Source organism: Sorex fumeus, unplaced genomic scaffold, assembly GCF_029834395.1.
Source record: "Sorex fumeus unplaced genomic scaffold, SorFum_2.1 ptg000098l, whole genome shotgun sequence".
Taxonomy (NCBI): domain Eukaryota; kingdom Metazoa; phylum Chordata; class Mammalia; order Eulipotyphla; family Soricidae; genus Sorex; species Sorex fumeus.
In genome coordinates, this window is record NW_026606155.1 from 6,882,541 (window position 1) to 6,902,287 (window position 19,747).

General features: G+C 43.7%; 1 protein-coding gene across 1 annotated transcript in view; it reads left to right on the forward strand.

Annotated features, from left to right (window-relative positions):
• The window catches only part of PTPN21 (protein tyrosine phosphatase non-receptor type 21), a 93,798-nt gene that overhangs the window by 27,426 nt on the left and 46,625 nt on the right, over positions 1–19,747 (forward strand). The window contains exons 3-6 of the mRNA XM_056134022.1: positions 7,294–7,463; positions 16,475–16,572; positions 18,490–18,557; positions 19,660–19,730. Coding sequence (XP_055989997.1) covers positions 7,294–7,463; positions 16,475–16,572; positions 18,490–18,557; positions 19,660–19,730 — 407 coding nt within the window. The remainder of the gene's footprint in view (positions 1–7,293; positions 7,464–16,474; positions 16,573–18,489; positions 18,558–19,659; positions 19,731–19,747) is intronic.

Genomic DNA, 19,747 nt, shown 5'->3' on the forward strand with positions numbered 1-19,747 from the left:
AGAGCCTTGAATATGGCACTTTTTAAAATCTCAGGGCTAGGGCGAAGGAGATGTTACTGGGGCCTGCTCCAGGCAATCGACGAACAACAGGATGATCGTGATTGTGATCGCACTCCTGGGTTTGATTTCCAGCACTATGTGGTCCCCTGAGCGTCATCTTAGGTGACATCCCCTCGACCTCCCCCAACCCCCAGCACTGAGTCAGATGTAGCCCCTGAGCACCCTGGGTGTGACTAAAACAAACAAACAAATGAAAAACAATACTTTGGTACCATTAGTTTTTGTTGTTGTTGTTGCTCTTAAATTATACTATTCAGGTGTGGAGCGATATAGTATGGTGGGTAGGGCACTTACCTTGCACGTGGTTGACTCGGGTCTGATCCTGGGCACCCCATATGGTCCTCTGAGCCTGCCAGGAATGATCCCTGGGCACAGGGCCAGGAGTAATCTCTGAGCACAGCCAGGCGTGGCTCCTCAAACCACAAAAAAACAAAACAAATAAAAATTATACTCCCCAGTATGATAGCCGCTAGAGACTTGTATCTGTTTAAATCAATTAAAAATAAGTGCCATTAACAATTTTATTTCTCGTCTCTACTGGCCTCATTCCTGGCGTTCTGTCGCAGCTGTGGCTGTGGAAGGGGACAGTAAATACAGAACATTTCCAAGATCCCAAAGTTCTCTCTGACAGTGCGTGTCTAGAGCAGAGGTTCCCAAACGTACGCGGCCTACTCCCCCTACACACTCACACCACACACACACACACACACACACACACACACACACAATCAGCGCTCCACTGAAAAATCTACCTTCTGCAAGTGAACAAATAGCGTTACAGAGCAGTGGTTTTTGCCAATGGCCTTGGTCTGTAAATAAATTCTTAGGTAAATATTAGCAGTGGCCCCTGGGGCTATCATTTCAGCCCTGAGGTGCGTTAATTCACTTTTACTCTTTCAGGTCAAGCCTGAGGCTACTATTGATTTACCTCAGTAGTTTTATTATACAACCAGTGGGACCTACATGCTAATAACTAGCAAAATACTCGTGACATTTTTCAAGGTAATCTCTGTCACTGCCCTCCCATTGTTCATCAATTTGCTCGAGCAGGCACCAGTAATGTCTCCACTGTGAGACTTGTTACTGTTTTTGGCATGTCGAAATACGGCACAGGGCGCTTGCCAGGCTCTTTTGTGTGGGTGAGATACTCTTGGTAGCTTGCCGGGCTCTCCGAGACAGATGGAGAAATCAAACCCGGGTCAGCCGTGTACAAGGCAAACGCCTTACCCGCTGTGCTATCGCTTATGAAATTTATATGGGACAATAGAAGACCTCGTTTTAGCTAGAACAGTTTTGAGAGAGAAGAAAAGGGAGCATCAAACTCTCTGACTTAAAACAGTATTGCATAGCCATCGTAATAAAGCATGCTCTTGCACTAAGACCAGGCACATAGGTCAATAGTATAGTGAACCCAAAGTAAATCCATAAATTTATGGACAAAATCCTTGTCAAAGGAGCCATATCCAAACAGAGAAAGGGAAACCTCTTCAAACAAATTGTGCTGGGTGGGCCAGAGAGGCAGTACAGCAGGAAGACACTTACTTTTTATGCAATCAACCCTTGTTTGATTCTGGGCAACCCACATGGTCCCCTAATCACCATCAAAAGAGATCCCTGAGTACAGAGCCAGGAGTAAGAATAGAACATGGCAAAGTGTGTCTCAAAAACCAATAAAAGAAGAAAAGCAAACTGAATAAAACAAACCATAAAAACAAACGGCACTGGGAAAACTGTATAGTTACATGCAGATAGAACACACACACACACACACACACACACACACCATACACATTATTTAAAAAATTTTTTATTTTCATAAAGTTTTTCACAATAATTTATTACATTTAATATTCTAATAAGAATCCCACTGCCATTAACCTTCCCATCATATTTCAAATGGTTCCACCCCGACCCCCGAAGTCTGCCCCCAAAGCAGGACCTAAATAATGTATTTTCTATTTCTTGTTGTAAATTATCCGCTAAAAATGGTCCAAGAAAGTTTCCTTAGAAGAAAGTGTGTGAAGATTGTTGTATTTAACCCTGGAATCAGTAAGCCCTTGTCTTGTTCCATCAGTGGTGCAGAGTATGAGATGTTGCATGGCTGCAAATGTGGCTGCTCCAGGAATTCTAAAGTTTTAAATATTTTAATACAGCTGAGATTAATTTAATTTTTTTTTAAACTGGATGGTGACTTTGGGATCTGGAGACATCTCTGCACCCTGTTGCTCATGTTGCTCTTTTCCAAGAGATTTATTTGTGAGTCTCTGGATCATGGCTGTTACTGAGCTTCCAGAGGCAGTTCGTGGGTGTGACTGCCAGGCTACTGGAAGCATAGGGAGATGGGCGGAAGTTGCCCATTCTTGACTCCTTGTGATACAGGATATTTCAGTCACAAGTCCCGTATAGCTGGGTTTTAACTGCAGATTCACTCATGGATGAGGCTCATCCGAGCCTGTGGAGATCCTCTGTGAGCATGGCGGTGATTGAGTTCTGGAAGTTTTTGGCTGCCAGGGCTCTGCTGGGGCAGGTGGGGGGACTTGCCTGCCTCCCTCCGGGTTGCCCTGAATTAGACAGCCTGGTGCAGGTTTGGCGGTATCTCTGCGGTGTGTTGTTCTCTTCCAAGAGATTTATTTCATACCATATGCATTAAGGGTGATGAAGATGGCTGGAGCTCATACTTTGCATGTTTAATTCCAACATCACATGGTCCTCCTAGCACTGCTGGGGGTGTGGCTAAACTTAAGAACAGCAGCAAGCAAAACAAGATCACTATCTGACAACATAGACAAAAATCAAAATAAAAGAAAAATTTGGATATTAAGTCCCAAACCATAAAACATGTAGCAGGAAACAAAGGAGATACTTAACACTAAAAGACTTCAGCATCAGAGATACATTTGCAGATTCAACTTCATTGGTAATTCCAGAAAATGCAAGGAAGAATAAACAAAGGAACTACACCAAGCGAAAAGGCTCTCAACACAGCAAAAGAAACTGTCACAGAAACCAAAAAGGCAGCCTAGCAGTTGGGAGAAAATACTTGCACATTTTAGGTCTGACAAAGGGTGTATCTAAAGCTTATAAAACACTCTCTAAAATAAAACAAAGGAGCTGGAGAGATAGCACAGTGGGTAGCGTGTTTGCCTTGCACATGGCCAACCCAGGTTCGATTCCCAGCATCCCATATGATCCCCTGAGCACTGCCAGGAGTAACTCCTGAGTGCAGAGCCAGGAGTAACCCCTGTGCATTGCAGGGTGTGACCCAAAAAGCGAACAAAACAAAAAAAGAAAGCAAGGAACACAATAAGAAAAATGAATAAAGACTTGAAAAGACACTTCTCAGGAATACATAGAGATGGCCCCAGAAATCGAAAAACATGCTCAGTATCACTGAGTAGGAAAATGCGAGTCAAAACCACAATATCACTTCATACTGGTAAAAATTGCCCATATCAAAGAACTGGAAATAACAAATTTTGATGAAGATGTGGTGTGAAATCTTGTACTGCTATCAGTGGGAGTATAAATTGGTATACCTCGTATGGAAATAACGCAGGTTCCTTAAAAGTATTAAAGCAGAAATTTCATATGATTCAGCAGTACCACTTATAAATGCAAATAAGGGGGCTGGAGCGATAGCACAGCGGGTAGGGCGTTTGCCTTGCACGCAGCCAACATGGCCGACACAGGTTCGATTCCCAGCACCCCATATGGTCCCCTGAGCACCGCCAACCGCCAGGAGCAATTCCTGAGTGCATGAGCCAGGAGTAAACCCTGAGCTTCACCGGGTGTGACCCAAAAAGCAAAAAAAAATAAATAAATAAAATAAATGCAAATAAGTCACAAAGATATCTACACCTATACCTCTATAGCAGCATTGTTCATAAGAGCCCAATCATGAACTCAATATAAATGTCCATAGACAGGTGACTGAGTAAAAAAGCCTTGATATACACTCAGTGGAATACCAATGCTGTTAAACAAGATAAAATTTGCCCTCTGGGAGCTTCAGCTATAGCTAAAGGGTAATGTTTTAAACACGTTTTACATATTGGAGGCTGGGAGGCTGGGAGTGACACCTGAGAGCTGCCTGGTATGGCCAGAACAACAACAGATTTTTTGTTTGCTTCTTTGCTTTTTTTCTGTCCACACCCTGGGCATTGCATAGGGATTACTCCTAGCTCTGAGCTCAGGCATCACTCCTGGTGGGCTCCAAGGACCGTATTTGATGCATGGGATAACATGGGATGTTAGCCTTATCCAGGCAAGTACCTTAGCTTTTGTGTTATCTCACTGGCCCCACATCTTTTTCGAAAAAAAAATTTTTAAAGGTGCCTTTTGAGACAAAATGGATGAATTTTGAGGTGATTAATCCAAGTAAGGAAGAAATGGACAGTTACCAAATTCCATAAGTAGAATGAATAACTAAAGCAGATCAACAAGCAAATAACAACAAAACTAATCCCTAGTCTCTGTGAAAGCTTTAGTGGTTGGAAACGAGTAGAGGGATCTTTTTGATGATGGGTAGGGTGACTGTTACACACGTATAAATATGTGAGGCTAACTCTTTGAAATTCCATAATATTCTAACCAATGATGAATCATTAAATCAAAAAATGCTAATAACTAAGCTCTTAAATTATTTTGAAATAGAAGGTTTATTCCAAAGTGGGAAAGGGAAGGAAACTCCCCAATTGGAGAGAAACAGTATAGGATTTAAGTTCAACTAAAAAAAAAATTTGTGGAATCCATGCTTGGCAGCATTTAGAGGGCCAGGGAGTGCCGGAGATTTCTGCCCAAAGTCTTGCCCCACAAGCAAGAAATGCTTGTGCATGTGCTCTACTGCTTGAGCCACATCCCAGCCCACTACACTTTTTTTTTTTTTTTGATGGTGTCAGCTGTAGAATCCAGGGCCTCAAGTATATAAGACAAATGTTCCACCCTTGAGCCACATCCCAAGTCCTGAGGGTTTCTTTCTTTCTTTCTTTCTTTCTTTCTTTCTTTCTTTCTTTCTTTCTTTCTTTCTTTCTAAACCTCTGAGTAATGCATTTCAGTTATTTTACTGATTTGGGTATAGTTTTTTTTTTTTTCTTTTTGGGTCACACCTGGCAATGCACAGGGGTTACTCTTGGCTCTGCACTCAGGAATTACCCCGGCAGTGCTCAGGGGACCATATGGGATGCTGGGAATCGAACCCAGGTCGGCCACATGCAAGGCAAACGCCCTACCCACTCTGCTATCTCTCCAGCCCCATGTATAGTTTTTCTTAAATGCCTGTACTTGTGTGTGTGCGTGTGCGTGTGTGACTGTATGTGTGAGTGAGCATGTGATTGTGTGTGTGAGTGAGTGAGTGGGTGTGTGGGGGGACTTTTACAGCATTACAGTTCCGGTTATAACTCTTTTGTATCCAAGTGAACTTTGGGGTGGGAGGTGAGGAGATTAAAGGAGTTATAATTATATTTTTATTATGAAAATATATGATAAATAATTTAAAATATTTATCACTATTAATAATTATAATGCGTTCTATATTATAATATATAATTATTTCTAGAAGTCAAATTTGAGAGTAGTGAAAATTGAATTTACTTTAGTTGAAATTCCACTGGGAAGAATCCCGGTTATGTGGATTGACTATGATAAGCTTCATATTTTACCAATTGAAAAACTTTAATATCTGTATCTCTGGGGGGACGAGGCTTCCCAAGTGTTGCCCAGGAGACCAGATGGACTCGCGTAATGAGTCTTGGTCAGCTGAGCCGTGGGAGAATGCAGATGCCTGAGGATTCTGTGCTGCCTGGAAGTGTGGGTGCCTCTGGGCCTGCACCTGGCAATACTTGGGAAACCAGACAGTGCTCGGGATCGAACCAGGGTCAGCTGCATGTAAGGCAGCCACCTTAAACCCTGTACACTCTCTGGCCCAAAAACTTGTTATTTAAAAAAAAAATATGTATATGCCGAAAACAGTAACAAGTCTCACAATGGAGACATTACTGGTGCCCGCTTAAGCAAATCGATGAGCAACAGGAGGACAGTTCTATAGTGCTGCATTAAAATAATAACAACATATATTTTCATATTATCATACCATATTACAAAAGTATATATTATGTAATATATACATTATACATAATATTTATATATCATATATCTTGCCCACACGGCAAAGCCTGGCAAGCTCCCCATGGCGTATTCGATATGCCAAACACAGTAACAACAATTCTCACAATGGAGACGTTACTGGGACCACTCTAACAAATCGATGAACAATGGGAGGACAGTGCTACAGTACTATTGTTTTATACTCCATTGTGACAGTTGTTACTGTGTTTGGCATATCGACTACGTCACGGGTAGCTTGCCAGGCTTTGCTGTGCATAATATTATATTTATGTATTATATAAAATATTTAAATGTTATACATTATATCTCAATATGATTATATATATATATATTTGTGTGTGTTCCTTTTTTGGGGAGGGGGTATGGGGGCCACAACCGGCTGTGCTTAGGGCTTACTCTTGGCTCTACACTCAGGGATCACTTTGGGTGGGGGTGGGTTTGGGGCCATGTGGAGTTCCAGGGATCAAACCTGGATTGGCCATGTGCAAGGCAAGTACCTTACCAGTTGTCCTGTCGCTCCAGCCCCTCTGTATGTATGTTTCTTTTCTTTTTTTTTGCTGTTTGGGTCACTCCCGGCTATGCTCGGGGTTACTCCTCCTGGTTCTGCACTCAGGAAAGACTCCTGATGGTGCTCAGGGAATCATATGGGGTGCTGGGAATCGAACCCGGGTTGACTGTGTGCAACGCAAATGCCCTACCTGCTGTGCTGTATGTGTGTTTCTTAATAGTTACCATCTTTCTCAAGGGCCTTCTGGGTCCCACTTAGCATTATCTAGTAATGCTCATGCAGTTCTAGAAATTGAACTCAGGCCTTAAACATACAAGGCACGTGCTTTACCTGGTATCACATCCCCATCATTCTGGTGATGGGGCCAAAATGCAGTTTTCTATTTAGAAGTAAACGAATTGTCTGCATGAGCAATTGACCTTTCACCCCCTATTTCCTGAATACAAGGAATATTGCTTCTCTTCCCTTCCTGGGAAGAGAAGCAATAGAAAACTACCATCACTTGGTCCCGGGTCAGAACCAGCAGCTTGTTCCAGATGTTTCAGCTCATCTGAAACTCGTCTGTGTTTTGCTTCTTTCAGCATCTCTTTTTCTCTTTCCAGATCACTTACTTCAGCCTCTGGTACTACAATAAGCAAAATCAGCGCCGATGGGTCGACTTGGAGAAGCCCCTGAAGAAGCAGCTGGACAAGCATGCGTTGGAGCCTACGGTCTATTTTGGGGTGGTGTTCTATGTGCCTTCCGTTTCTCAGCTGCAGCAGGAGATTACCAGGTGAGGAGCAGCGGGGAATCATCCAGCGAGACTGAAATAGTGAAATAAGGACTAGGGAGACAGTGTGTGGGTTCCGGTGCTGGCTTCGTATGTGGCGGCCCCCGGTTCGATCCCTGGCCCCACATTTAGCCCCCTGTTCCAACTCCCTACCCCACAGCAAGCACCACAGGATGTGACCCAGAACTGGGGGGGGGGGGTAGTGAAGCTTAGGTTCAAGTCAGGAGATAAGGCTAAACCCTGGGCCCCACGCCAAGCCCCGTTTTTTGACACAGGGCAGTGTTTATGTGGAATGCCAGTATTTCACTGTGCATTGATGAGTTATGAGTTCACAAGGAACACAGGACTGGTTAAAGCTGGAAAAAGTTTTTTTTTTTTTTACCTTGGCTCAGAATTTTTTTTTTTTTTGCTTTTTGGGTCACACCCAGCAATGCTCAGGGGTTACTCCTGGCTTTGCACTCAGAAATTACTCCTGGCGGTGCTTGGGGGACCATATGGGATGCTGGGAATCGAACCCGGGTCGGCTGCGTGCAAGGCAAACGCCCTACCTGCTGTGCTATCGTTCAGGCCCGGCTCAGAATTTTTTATGCACTGATGTGACCTTTAATGTTTTCACTGATTTGTCTGTGTGATCCTTTTAAAATAAATGAGAGGCGATTCAGATAACACTGTCCCCAAGTTCAGAGATGGCTGAATGGTGCTCTTAGCACCCTGGGATGTAGCACAAAACCAGAACAAGGACAGGAAAAAAGGGACAGTCCACAGAATCTCCTACAGAATCTCACCCAGAACCTATGCTAACTTGTCAAGGCAATGAGGTTTTCTTGCAGGGCTCTGGTGGAGGAAGGCAGATTCCGTAGGTGAATGGGAGCGGTGGGGGAGGGGAGTGTGTGCAGAGAGAGAAGCAGAGGTGGGGAGGGGTAAATAAATACCAAACCACAAGAAATAAAAGTTATTAAGTTTTATTTATTTATTTATTTATTCTGCACCGGTGATGCTCAGGGGTTACTCCTCACTCTGCACTCAGGAATCACTCCTGGCAGTGCTTATGCAGAGCAAGTGCTTTACTGTCTCTTCAGCCCAAAATTAATTTTAATTAAATTTTTTTGGGGGAGTGCGGTGGAAGGGCCACATCTTGCGGTTCTCAGGACTTACTCCTGCCTCTGTGCTCAGAGAGCACTTCTCTGGGGATCATGGGACCATATGGGGTGCTGAGAATCTGAGCTAGGTAGGTGGTGTATGAGGCAAGCACCTTGCCCACTAAACTATCTCCTGCCTTTTTGGCCCTAAAATTTAGATTTTTAAGCTTTGAGCCTGTAGCTGAAAGTCTCTGGAGTCCAGTACTAACTGAAAAAAAAAATTTTTTTTTGAGAGTGTCAGGGGCCATACCCAGCGGTGCTCAGGTATCATCCTGGTTGTCTTGGGATACCATATGGGATGCTGGAGATTGAACCCAGGTCAGCCGCATGCAAGGCAAATGGGCTACCCACTATACTATCGCTCCAGTCCCTCTTCCTGAAGTGTTTTGAAAATTATTATTATTTTTAGAGCATTACAAAGTCACTTGGGCTGGAGCGATTGCACAGTAGGTAGGGTATTTGCCTTGCACACGGCCGACCAGGTCGACCCGAGTTCGATTCCTCCACCTTCGATTCCTACGCCCCTCTCGGAGAGCCCGGCAAGCTACCGAGAGTATCTTGCCCGCACGGCAAAGCCTGGCAAGCTGGCAAGCTACCTGTGACGTATTCAATATGCCAAACACAGTAACAAGTCTCTGGAGATGTTACTGGGCTGGCTGGAGCAAATCTATGAACAAAGGGAGGACAGTGCTAGTGCAAGATACAAAGTTGCTCATGATTGAATTTCAGTCATACAGTGTTCCAGCACCCATCCCTCCACCAGTGTACCCTTCCCAGCACTAGTATCCCCCCGGGTTCCCTCCCATCACCCCCCAACCCCTCTTCCTGAAGTTGTTAGCCTTCTTTATTGTTGTTAATGTTTGTTTTGAGCCAAGCTGGACCACTTCCAGCGTTGTGACGGGGCAACTTGCCTTCTCATTCTTGCTCTTGCTTTCTTATTTATTTTCTGGCTTCGTCTGATGCACCTGAAACTGAGTTGGAAAAGCATCTCCCTGAAGCATCTGTAATCCCCGGGCTGGCAAGAGCTTTGCATTCTCCAGGCTGACCTGGGATTTCTTTGTGCTTGCATTAGGGTGGCAGTGGTTCCACCTTTCAAAACAGTTTTTTTTTTTTTAAATTATAAAACTTTTTTTGTTATCATGAAACTCCAAAATCTTTTGTGATTCGGTTTCAGGCAAACAGTATTATAATGCCAATCCCTTTACCAATGTCCACTTCTCTTCACCAATGTTCCCTGCCCCCCCCCCATTTGCCTTTCTCCTACCAGTCTGCTTCCACAAGAGCTTGTGTGTGTGTCTGTGTTTGTGTGTGTGTGCGTGCACATATATGTGTGTACACAACACACACATACATATATACATACATATATATATATATACACATTGTAGCATTGTAGCACTGTCCTCCCATCATTCATCGATTTGCTCGAGTGGGCCCAGTAACGTCTCCATTGTGAGATTCGTTGTTACTGTGTTTGGCATATCGAATATGTCACGGGGAGCTTGCCAGGCTTTGCCGTGCAGGCGAAGTACTCTTTGGTAGCTTGCCAGGCTCTCCGAGAGGGGCGGAAGAATCGAACCCGGCTCGGCCGGACCTAGCTGTGTCCTACTGCTGTGCTATTGCTCCAGCCCAGATATATACATATACAGACATAAAGTTTTACACTGTGGTTTACAGTACTGTCCTGATAGGGATTCATTGATAACACTTCACCACCATTCACCACCTTTCATTTTTTTTTTTCCTTTTTTGGCTTTTTGGGCCACACCAGGCAATGCACAGGGGTTACTCCTAGCTTTGCACTCAGGAATGACTCCTGGCGGTGCTTGGGGGTACCATATGGGATGCTGGGGATCGAGCCCAGGACTGCCACGTGCAAGGCAAACGCCCTACCCACTGTGCTATCGCTCCAGTCCCTTTACCACCTTTCAGCACTACCTCTTCCTCCCAGTTTAATCCTTCCCTCCACCTTAGATTTGCCCTCTCCCTGTCCTATCCACAGAACCCACCAGTAAGGTCATTTCCTGCCGAATGCAAGTTCTCATGTTGTTTCCTTTGTCTTTGAGTATTCCTTATTCCACCATTCTGTTTCTTTATAGCCTGCCCTTTTTTTTGGGTGGGGGGGCGTTCATACCCGGCGATGCTCAGGGGTTACTCCTGGCTCTGCACTCAGAAATCACTCCTGGCGGTGCTCGGGGAACCATATGGGATGCTGGGAATCGAACCCGGGTCGGCCGCGTGCAAGGCAAACGTCCTACCTGCTGTGCTATCGCTCCAGCTCCTATATCCCGCTTTTCGTAGAGCTAACTTTTATAGAGTGGTGTTCCAGCTTTTTTATAGAGTTGTTCTGTGCTATCTTATCTCTGTCTTTGATTTCCAGCCTACATTTTCTTTGGCTTTCTTTACCTTTCACCTAGTTAGTTATCTTAACACAGTGCCCGGTAGAGAGTAATAACTTGGAACTGCCTTATGTTTGTGGAATATTCTTTTAAAGTAAAAGTACAGTCTGTTAATTATTGAGGAAGAAAACCAAACAAACAGAAAACCAAAGAAACAAGTATCCGGTGGCCAGTAGAAACAGGAGCTGTCTCTAAAATATATTTTAGTTACAAGTTTTGAAGCCCCAAGGGAAAAAATAGCAGCACAGGATTATTTTGACTAATTTATTTAAACATTTTTTGTTTGTTTGTTTTTTGATTTGGGGCTACATCTGGCAGTACTCAGAGCTTACTCCTGGCTCTGCACTCAGGAGTTACCCTTGGTGCTGCTTGGGGAATCATATGGGTTGCCAGGGATAGAACCTGAGTAGCCGAGTGCAAAGCAAGCACCCTACCTGTTGTACTATTGCTCTGACCCCTGTTGAAACATTTTTAAAGAGGTGCAAAGGTGATAGTTCTAAGGGCAGGAATGCACGCTATGCATGCTGGAGCTGTGTTAGGTCCCCCTGAATTGCATAGTTGCACACAAGCACTGCAGGGTGACACAAAACCGAAACCAACTAAACCCAAAAACACTTCTTCAAGATATTGGGGGTAAGGTGGAAGGAGGAGCAGGGAGATGGTTCACTTCCAGCTTGTGAGTTACATGTGGGGGTCAGGGGTCAGCTTCCACGTGCTGGGAAGGCTCTCCTCCTGAGCACTGCTGGGTGTGACCCTCTACACACACACAAAAAAAGATATAGTATGTTTTGATGCAAGGTAGGTGTGGTTTAATGCCAGAACTATATTAACCATTTTGGTTGTTGTGGGGGATGATGTCTAAATCAATATACTTTAATACCTAATTTAATATAACAATAATATAATATTCTAGAGGAGTTGCTTGCAGTCTGGAATTGAGGCTATGTAAATAAGTAATTACTGGATATTAGGACAATAAATGCTTTAGTCAAAGCATTTGATTTCTAAGGTGGGGCATGGGGCCAACAAGGTGGGTTCATGTTGACTTTTCACTGACATTAGGAGAAACTTTCTGCTTAGAGGGAATAGTTCGTGCAAAGTATGGGGAGGGTTACTGAAAACAGCTGATGTTTTCAGGGACTATGAGCTAGCAAGGGGAAAAATGATAAGCACCACTTGCTTTCATGAAAGGATTTTAGGAACAATACAAGGAACTCTCCTAAGTAGTTTGTTCCTTTATTTTGCACCTATAAATATGTATAATTCTTACAACTAATCCTGTGAATTAATCACTGTCATTTTTTAAAAAAAATTTTTTGTTTTGTGGATCCACACCCAGCTATACCCCGGCTTACTCCTGGCTGTGAACTCCAGAATCACTCTTAGCAGTGCTCAGGGAACCATATGTAGAGCTGGGAATCTAATCCAGCTCACAAAGCGGAGTCTTCTGCTCTGTACTATCTCTCCAGCCCCATTATCGTTTCTGTTTGAGGATGAGGAAACCAAGATATAGGCTAACACACCTTGCGCAAGTATTAAACCCTATCAGGACAGCGCCTAGTATTTTGCTTTTAACTAATGTACTCTGTTTACTGTAATGTAAAAATGCAAAAAGGCATGATAATAGCAGAGAAATTCATAATGGGAGATGTGTTGCATTTATACCTCAGACTTGGATTCAACTTCAAACTACTAAATTCTGAATGCCACTTCCTCATGAATAAAAACTGACTGTTTTTATGGTGGAGAAAGTAATAAAGAATGTTATAAAAGGAGGGGCCAGAACCATACTACAGCTGGTAGGGTGTTTGCCTTGCATGCCTCTGACCTGTGTTCAATTCTCAGCATCCCATATGGTCCCCCAAGCACCTCCACAAATGATTCCTGAGTGCAGGGCCAGGAGCACCCCTTGAGCATCGCTGATAATGACCGAAAAGGGGGAAGGGAAATAAAAAGGTCATAAAAGGGAAAACAGAAACTGTTGATTATGCCTGGAGGTTCCTGGCACCCAAGACAGAAGAGGAAATGAATTCCATCATTTATTATCTGATAAAAAGAAGAATGCCAGTTTGCAAGCTTGCCAGATTTTCCTTTAGAGGACATTTCAGTGACTAGGAAGGTAACTCAAATGGCTGGGCTTGAATGCTTTGTATGTGGGATCCGCGGGTTTACTTTCTTGCATTGCATGGTCCCAGGAGCACCTTTCTGGGAGTAGCCCCCAAACACCACCAGGTGTGACCTCAAAGTAAACAAAAGTAATAAATAAATGGTCCTGGATGCTTGCCACAACCATGCAGCAGGACCCTATGCCAGACTGTTCCACGTGAGGTGCCCCAAAGGGGGTCAGGTAAGAGCTCTCCCCATCCCAAGGGACCCAGCCCTGGCAGCTGCAAAATGCCAGAACTCAACTCCTACCATGCTCACGGCTGCTCTCCACATGCTTGGGCTGAGCCTCACCCACGAGTGAACTTAGTACTGGACTGTGTAGCTGCATTTGTGGCTGCGTGACACATACCTTACCCATATTCCAAGAGTACTGCCCCACATTTGATGGAGTTCAAAGTAGGAGGCAACCAATCTTAGAGGGAAAAATATTTTTTTATATCTAGAAAAGCACACAAGGCTCAACCTTTAACAACATGTTAGTGATCTCTTAGAGAAGGGTTTAATGGCCCCTGGGTGGAATAAAACAGCCCTCACCATCTTTCCTCTAAGAATACTCTTTTTGTAGCATTTTCAGTGGTTTTTCGTAACAAGCAATACAAAATATATTATTTCGGTTCTGCTTTGGGGCAAGGATTGGGGTTTGGGATGCAAACACCCAAAATATGGTGGTGGGAAGGTGTAATGGTGGTGGGATTGATGTTTGAATATTAAATGTAATGAAATATTGTGAACTATTTTATAAAATGAAATTATAAAAAACTTTTTTTTTATGTAGGAGTACTGCTATTCATTCAGCAACTGATTAGCTGATTTAATTGGGCATGAACTCCACACAAAAAATATTCTTCTTTTTTTTTTTTTGCTTTTTGGGCCACACCCAGTGATGCACAGGGGTTACTCCTGGCTCTGCGCTCAGGGATTACTCCTGGTGGTGCTCAGGGGACCATATGGGATATGAACCCGGATCAGCAGCGTGCAAGGCAAATGCCCTGCCCGCTGTGGGGCTATTGCTCCAGCCCCACACACACACAAAAATCTTAAATAAATAAATAAATGGTCCTTTCAGGTAGGATTTTTTTCCCCAATTTGCTTGGTTTTGTTTTTTTCAACATCCCCAGTAGTGCTCCATGCTATTTAGCTGAGTGCTCAGGGATTGCTCCTAGGTGGTTGCTGGGGATCATGCCAGGGGTTGAACAGGGTCTCCTGCATGCAAAGTGTGTACTTGAGTCCATTGAACCCCTTAGGTAGGATTTTAGGTAAATTTTTTTTTTTTTTTACCAGCAATGAGTAATTTACAACAAATATGGGGGAGGGGATAGACTCGTAATAGTGAATCTGTAACAGTAAAAACATCAGGTAAGGCACATAGTTATTTGTATGGAAGACTAATTTGATTTACGTAATGTTGCTTTCTAGTGATTTTACTTAAATGATTTAAGGAAAAAACCTGAAATGTTTAGGGTGAAGTATATGGCCAGCAGGTTCCATAGACTTCTATGAATACAATATTCTTCAACTAGGCTTTAAGAAAGAAACTGCCCAGACTGGAGAAAAGTACAGCGGGTAGGGCCCTTGCCTTGTACGACTGACCGGATTCAGTCCCTGGTATCCCATATGGTCCCCATCAGGAGCACTGCCTGGAGTAATTCCTGAGTGCAGAGTCAGGCTTAACCCCTGAGCATCACTGCATGTGACCCCAAATCAAAAATGGAGAAACTGCCTAAGGCCAGAGAGTACAATGGGTAGGGCTCTTGCCCACTAGTTGATCCCTGGTACCCTGCATATCACGATTGATGCCTGAGTACAGAGCAGGAGTAAGCCCTGAGCAGTTAGGGTGGCCCCATGCCAAAGAACTGCCTTAAAAATAGGAAGTTTCGAATTTTCCTCTTTAGCGGATTCCCCAAACTGTTAGTATTCCATTTGTTGTTGAGGGAAGTCATGGTTTTGGCACTAGTATCTGGAAGGGGAAAATACTGGCTCTATAAATTATTTCCAAATGAACAGTGTATTGATTAGGTTCTTTGGTAATAAGGAATAAAGGCCCAAACAAAAAAAAAATCCCCCCGAAACACAAACAGAAAAAAAAAAAACAAAACCCAAAACTCAAACAAAAACCTAGAGAATTTCTAGGAAACAAGCAAAAATCTGCGAATTCCTTAGTTTTAGTATAAGAACACATATGGAATGATTCAATTGTGGCCTCTCCAGGGAATTGAAGTATGAACTGTAGCTTGGACCCTTCACAGGTGCCAAGGCTGGGATAATTCCTGGATGCTGGTCGGTTCCTTAGGGTGTCTGGCCAGAGTGGGTAAATCTTCCTCCAACACCATCTCCCAAGTAGCTGGAAAAAAATGCAACGATGAGGAGCTCCAGTAAAGCCTCATGTAGAGTAGAACTTTATCGAAACGGACAAGTGATAGGGATGCAGCCTGTTGACTGACTTAGATTCTGTGATTGCTTTTAATAACAGCTTTTGTTTGCACACCAGCTGTGTTCTAGTGCTGAGCTAAGAGCGGAGTAGGCTCAGCCTTGCGAAGGGGTGTTAGCTCCCTCATTTTACTGATGTTAGTGTAAACCCACAGATTATGGCCTTCCCAAGCCGGAACACAATGATTTAACCTAGCTCTGCTTGATTTGAGCTGGTGCTGGCAGTTCCTGCCCTGTGCGCTGCAAGTGTAACCAGACATGAACGCGCATTGCAAATGACGAGGAAAGCATTGCGGCAGCTATACTTTGAGGGATTTCATCAAAAAAGTATTTTAATAGAAGCCTGGTCTTAACCTATCAAAAACCATTTTCTTCTGGTTCTTGCCAGGCCTTGGAAATTTGCACCTGCGTAAGCAAAGCCCCAGATTAACAAGTTTCCTAAAATAACAATTGGCCATTGATTCTCTCTCCAAGTAACACTGTCAAACAAACACTGTCCTCCCGTTGTTCATCGATTTTGCTTGAGCGGGCCCAGTAGCGTCTCCATTTTGAGTCTTCTTGTTACTGTGTTTGGCATATTGAATACGTCACGGGGAGCTAAAAAGAATAACATTTAGGAATTGTCTCTAAAACCTTAAGATAGATTAAGCGGTTGTCTTCTACATAATGCAGTTTAAGAATAAATTGCACAGCATTATGTGGTGTGTGCATTCCTGCGTGCACTTAATTAATCAAGAACATTCTTGTCATTTTTTTCAGACTGTCTGAGGTTAAGGTTTTATGAGACTAATTTTTCTCTACTAGGCGATGGTAAAATGCTTTGTGTCTCAGCAGAAAGTAATACTATACTAATGACTTTTTTGAAATTGGTTTTTTAAAATAGGTATCAGTATTATTTGCAGCTGAAGAAAGATATCTTGGAAGGAAACATTCCCTGTTCCTTGGAACAATCGATTCACCTTGCAGGCTTCGCAGTGCAAGGTAAATGATAATGGCTATCATGGTAAGGAAACCAGCACCGGGGCTTTTTGTTTCTTTGTTTTGGGGCCACGCCTGGCTGAGGGTTGTCTCCTGGCTCTCTGCTCAGGGATCACTCCCGGCAGGCTGGGGGACCTTACGGGATGCTGGGGATCGCTCTTCACCCACTTTTTACTTTAACTGATTATAAGCATTTGCTTTTGGAAAAGGAACTTTATCAGAAGAATTACTAAATCAAATTCCTTCAGATACTGGCAGGCGTGCACGGGCATATATTAGTAGATAAACAAATGCCTGATGCACATGGAGTCACATTCCTTAGCCAGGTACTCTGTGTGTGTGTGTGTGTGTGTGTGTGTGTGTGTGTCTGTTTGCCCAGAACATTCCATATGTATATGTTTGGGGGTTGAATCCAGGTCTCATGCATGCAAGGCATGTGCTTTGCATGGATCATATCACAACCTTAGCCTTTAAAGATATTTTCAAACTCTAACTTTTAATTCTTTGTATTTATCGGTCATAGGGCTCAAGGAAATGATAGTTATGGGGGGAGGAGGGTGTTGAAAGGCACCAGCCCTTTGAGACACTTCTCTTAGCATTCACTTTGAGGTGGGTTTTTTTGTTTGTTTGTTTGTTTTTGATTTTTTGGTGGGGAGGGGTGAGGCGGTCACACCCGGCAGTGCTCAGAGCTTACTCCTGTCTGGGCACTCAGGAATCACTCCTGATGGTGCTTCGGAGATCACATGGGATGCCCAGGATCTAACCTGAGTTGGCTGCGTGCAAGGCAAGCACCCTATTCTCTGTACTATCGTTCTGACCCCATACTTTGAATCTTCTTAAGGTCCACTTTTGGCTTTCAGAGTCTAATTTTTCATAGATTTTCCAAACCATCAATCTTCTAAGCAGTTTAGAATTTCTAAGCAAATTTTGCTGTGATGTGGGCCAGTGAGTTGATTATATTCTCTGGCCAAAATTATTCCTATTACCACTTTGGTTTCTCCCTGACAATCTTATGTGCATAGCAAAGCATGCATGATCATAGAATGTGTTTTGTCTGTTTGTTTATTTTATTTTTTTTGTTTGTTTGTTTGGGTTCTTTTTTTGGACCACACACAGTAATGCTCAGGGGTTATTCCTAGCTCTGGGGACCATATGGGATGCCCAGGATCGAACCTGGATTGAAGGCAGTGCCCTACTCACTGTACTATCACTTTAGCCCTTTTATCTTTTTTTCCTTCTTTTTTTTTTAATTATGAAAATGAGATTACATGGGGCCAGAGTGACATTGCGCGGCAGGTAGGGCATTTGCCTTACACATGGCCAACCTGGGGTTGATCTCTGGCACCCCATATGGTCCCCGGAGCACTGCCAGGAGTAATTCCTGAGCACAGAGCCAGGAGTCACCCCTGAGAATTGCCGGGTATGATCGAAAAACCATGTGGGAGCCCCTGGTTAAATCCCTGGCATGGCATGATCCCCCAAGTACCAGTAGAACTGCTGGGTATGGCCCAATCCTGCTCCCCAAAATAAAAGATCATAATTTAGTGTATAATTTAGTTTGTAATTTGCTTTTTCACTCTAGGCACAGTATTTTCCCAAGAGGCATAAATCTACCTAATAAATTTTTTTAAAAAGATATCTTAAGAAGACACCCTTTAGCTTTTTTGCAGCTGTGTGGAGATCCCGGCCGGCCAAGGACGTTGGCTTTCGACCCTCCCCAGAAGACACTCCCCGATCCCCACCCGGTCAATAAAATGTTTTGATTTCTGCCCTCCCCCCCAAAAAAGAAATACCCTTTCTAGCTGCAAAGCAAATCATAGCATGCCATCTGCGTATTGCATATCGAATTTCATTCTACTTAATTGTGCTTTGTTTTGTAAACTGAACATAGCTAACACGAATATTTGTCATCTATTCTAGCTGATTTTGGTGACTTTGACCAGTATGAATCCCAGGACTTCCTTCAGAAATTTGCCTTGTTTCCTGTGGTAAGAATTCTGAGATTTTTTTTTAAAAAATCGTATTTCCTCATAACCTTGATCAACCCTGAAAGTAGTTCAGGCGGTCAACTGAGCAGGCAGGAACAGAACTGAAACATCAGTTCCATCTTAAAAAACAACTCAAGTGTAAATGTGGGCCTTCCCGGCCCTTGCCAACCTGCAGAGACCAACATCTTGAAAGCCAGAGCTGGGCCCTAAGGAGCCTCATCTGACTTTGAATGTGTGTCTCAAGAGAGGTATTCATTTCTAGCCCTGGGATGCCACTCAAGGTTTTTTTTTTTTTTTTTTGTATTGTTTTGTTTTTGGGGTCACACTTGGCAGTGCTCAGGGGTTTATTCCTGGTTCTATGCTCAGGAATCACCACTGGCAATACTTGGAACCATATGGGGTACCGGGGATTGAACCAGGAATGGCTACATGCAAGGCACCCTACTAGCTGTGCTATTGCTCTGATTCCAGGTTTGGCTTTTCTACCTGAAGATGTGAAACCTTGTAGGTAGATTGAAATGAATCCGGCTTTTCATTAGCAGTTCTAGTAGATGGTAGACAGACATCGCTTTCCTTTTAAAGTCACCACTATTGACTTTTTGAGTAGCACTTGGCGATGTTCAGGTGTTACTTCTGGCTCTGCACTCAGGAATTATTCCTGGCGGTGCTTGGGGGACCATATAGGATGCTGGAGATCGAACTCTGGTCAGCCACGTGAAAGGCAATTGCCTTCCCTGCTGTATTATCTCTCCAGCCCCAAGTCACCGCTGTTTGAACCAACACAGTTTTCTGAGTGTCTATACTGCCTGCTGTCAAATGCACAAGCACAAATAACACTGTGTGCAACTCAGAACTGGCTGAAGGAGGGCCTCAGCCTGAAGTACCCCAGCTGGAACCCTGTCTGAAGTGTCTGAGAAGGTAGGGCGAGTGCTTTGGCCTCTGAGTAGAAGGCACTTCGTTCCTTAGAAAGATCCCCCATGACATTCTTTAATAAAAAAGAATGTCAGAGAGTTGCCAGCACCATAGCTGTGGCAGATCCTCAGGAAATCAGGTAACTTATTGCTCAGAAAATCAGGTGCCTGATGCGTTGTGTTTTCCTCAGGGATGGTTGCAAGATGAAAAGGTACTGGAAGAAGCAACCCAGAAAGTGGCCTTACTACATCAGAAATACAGGTACTGCCAAGACGGGG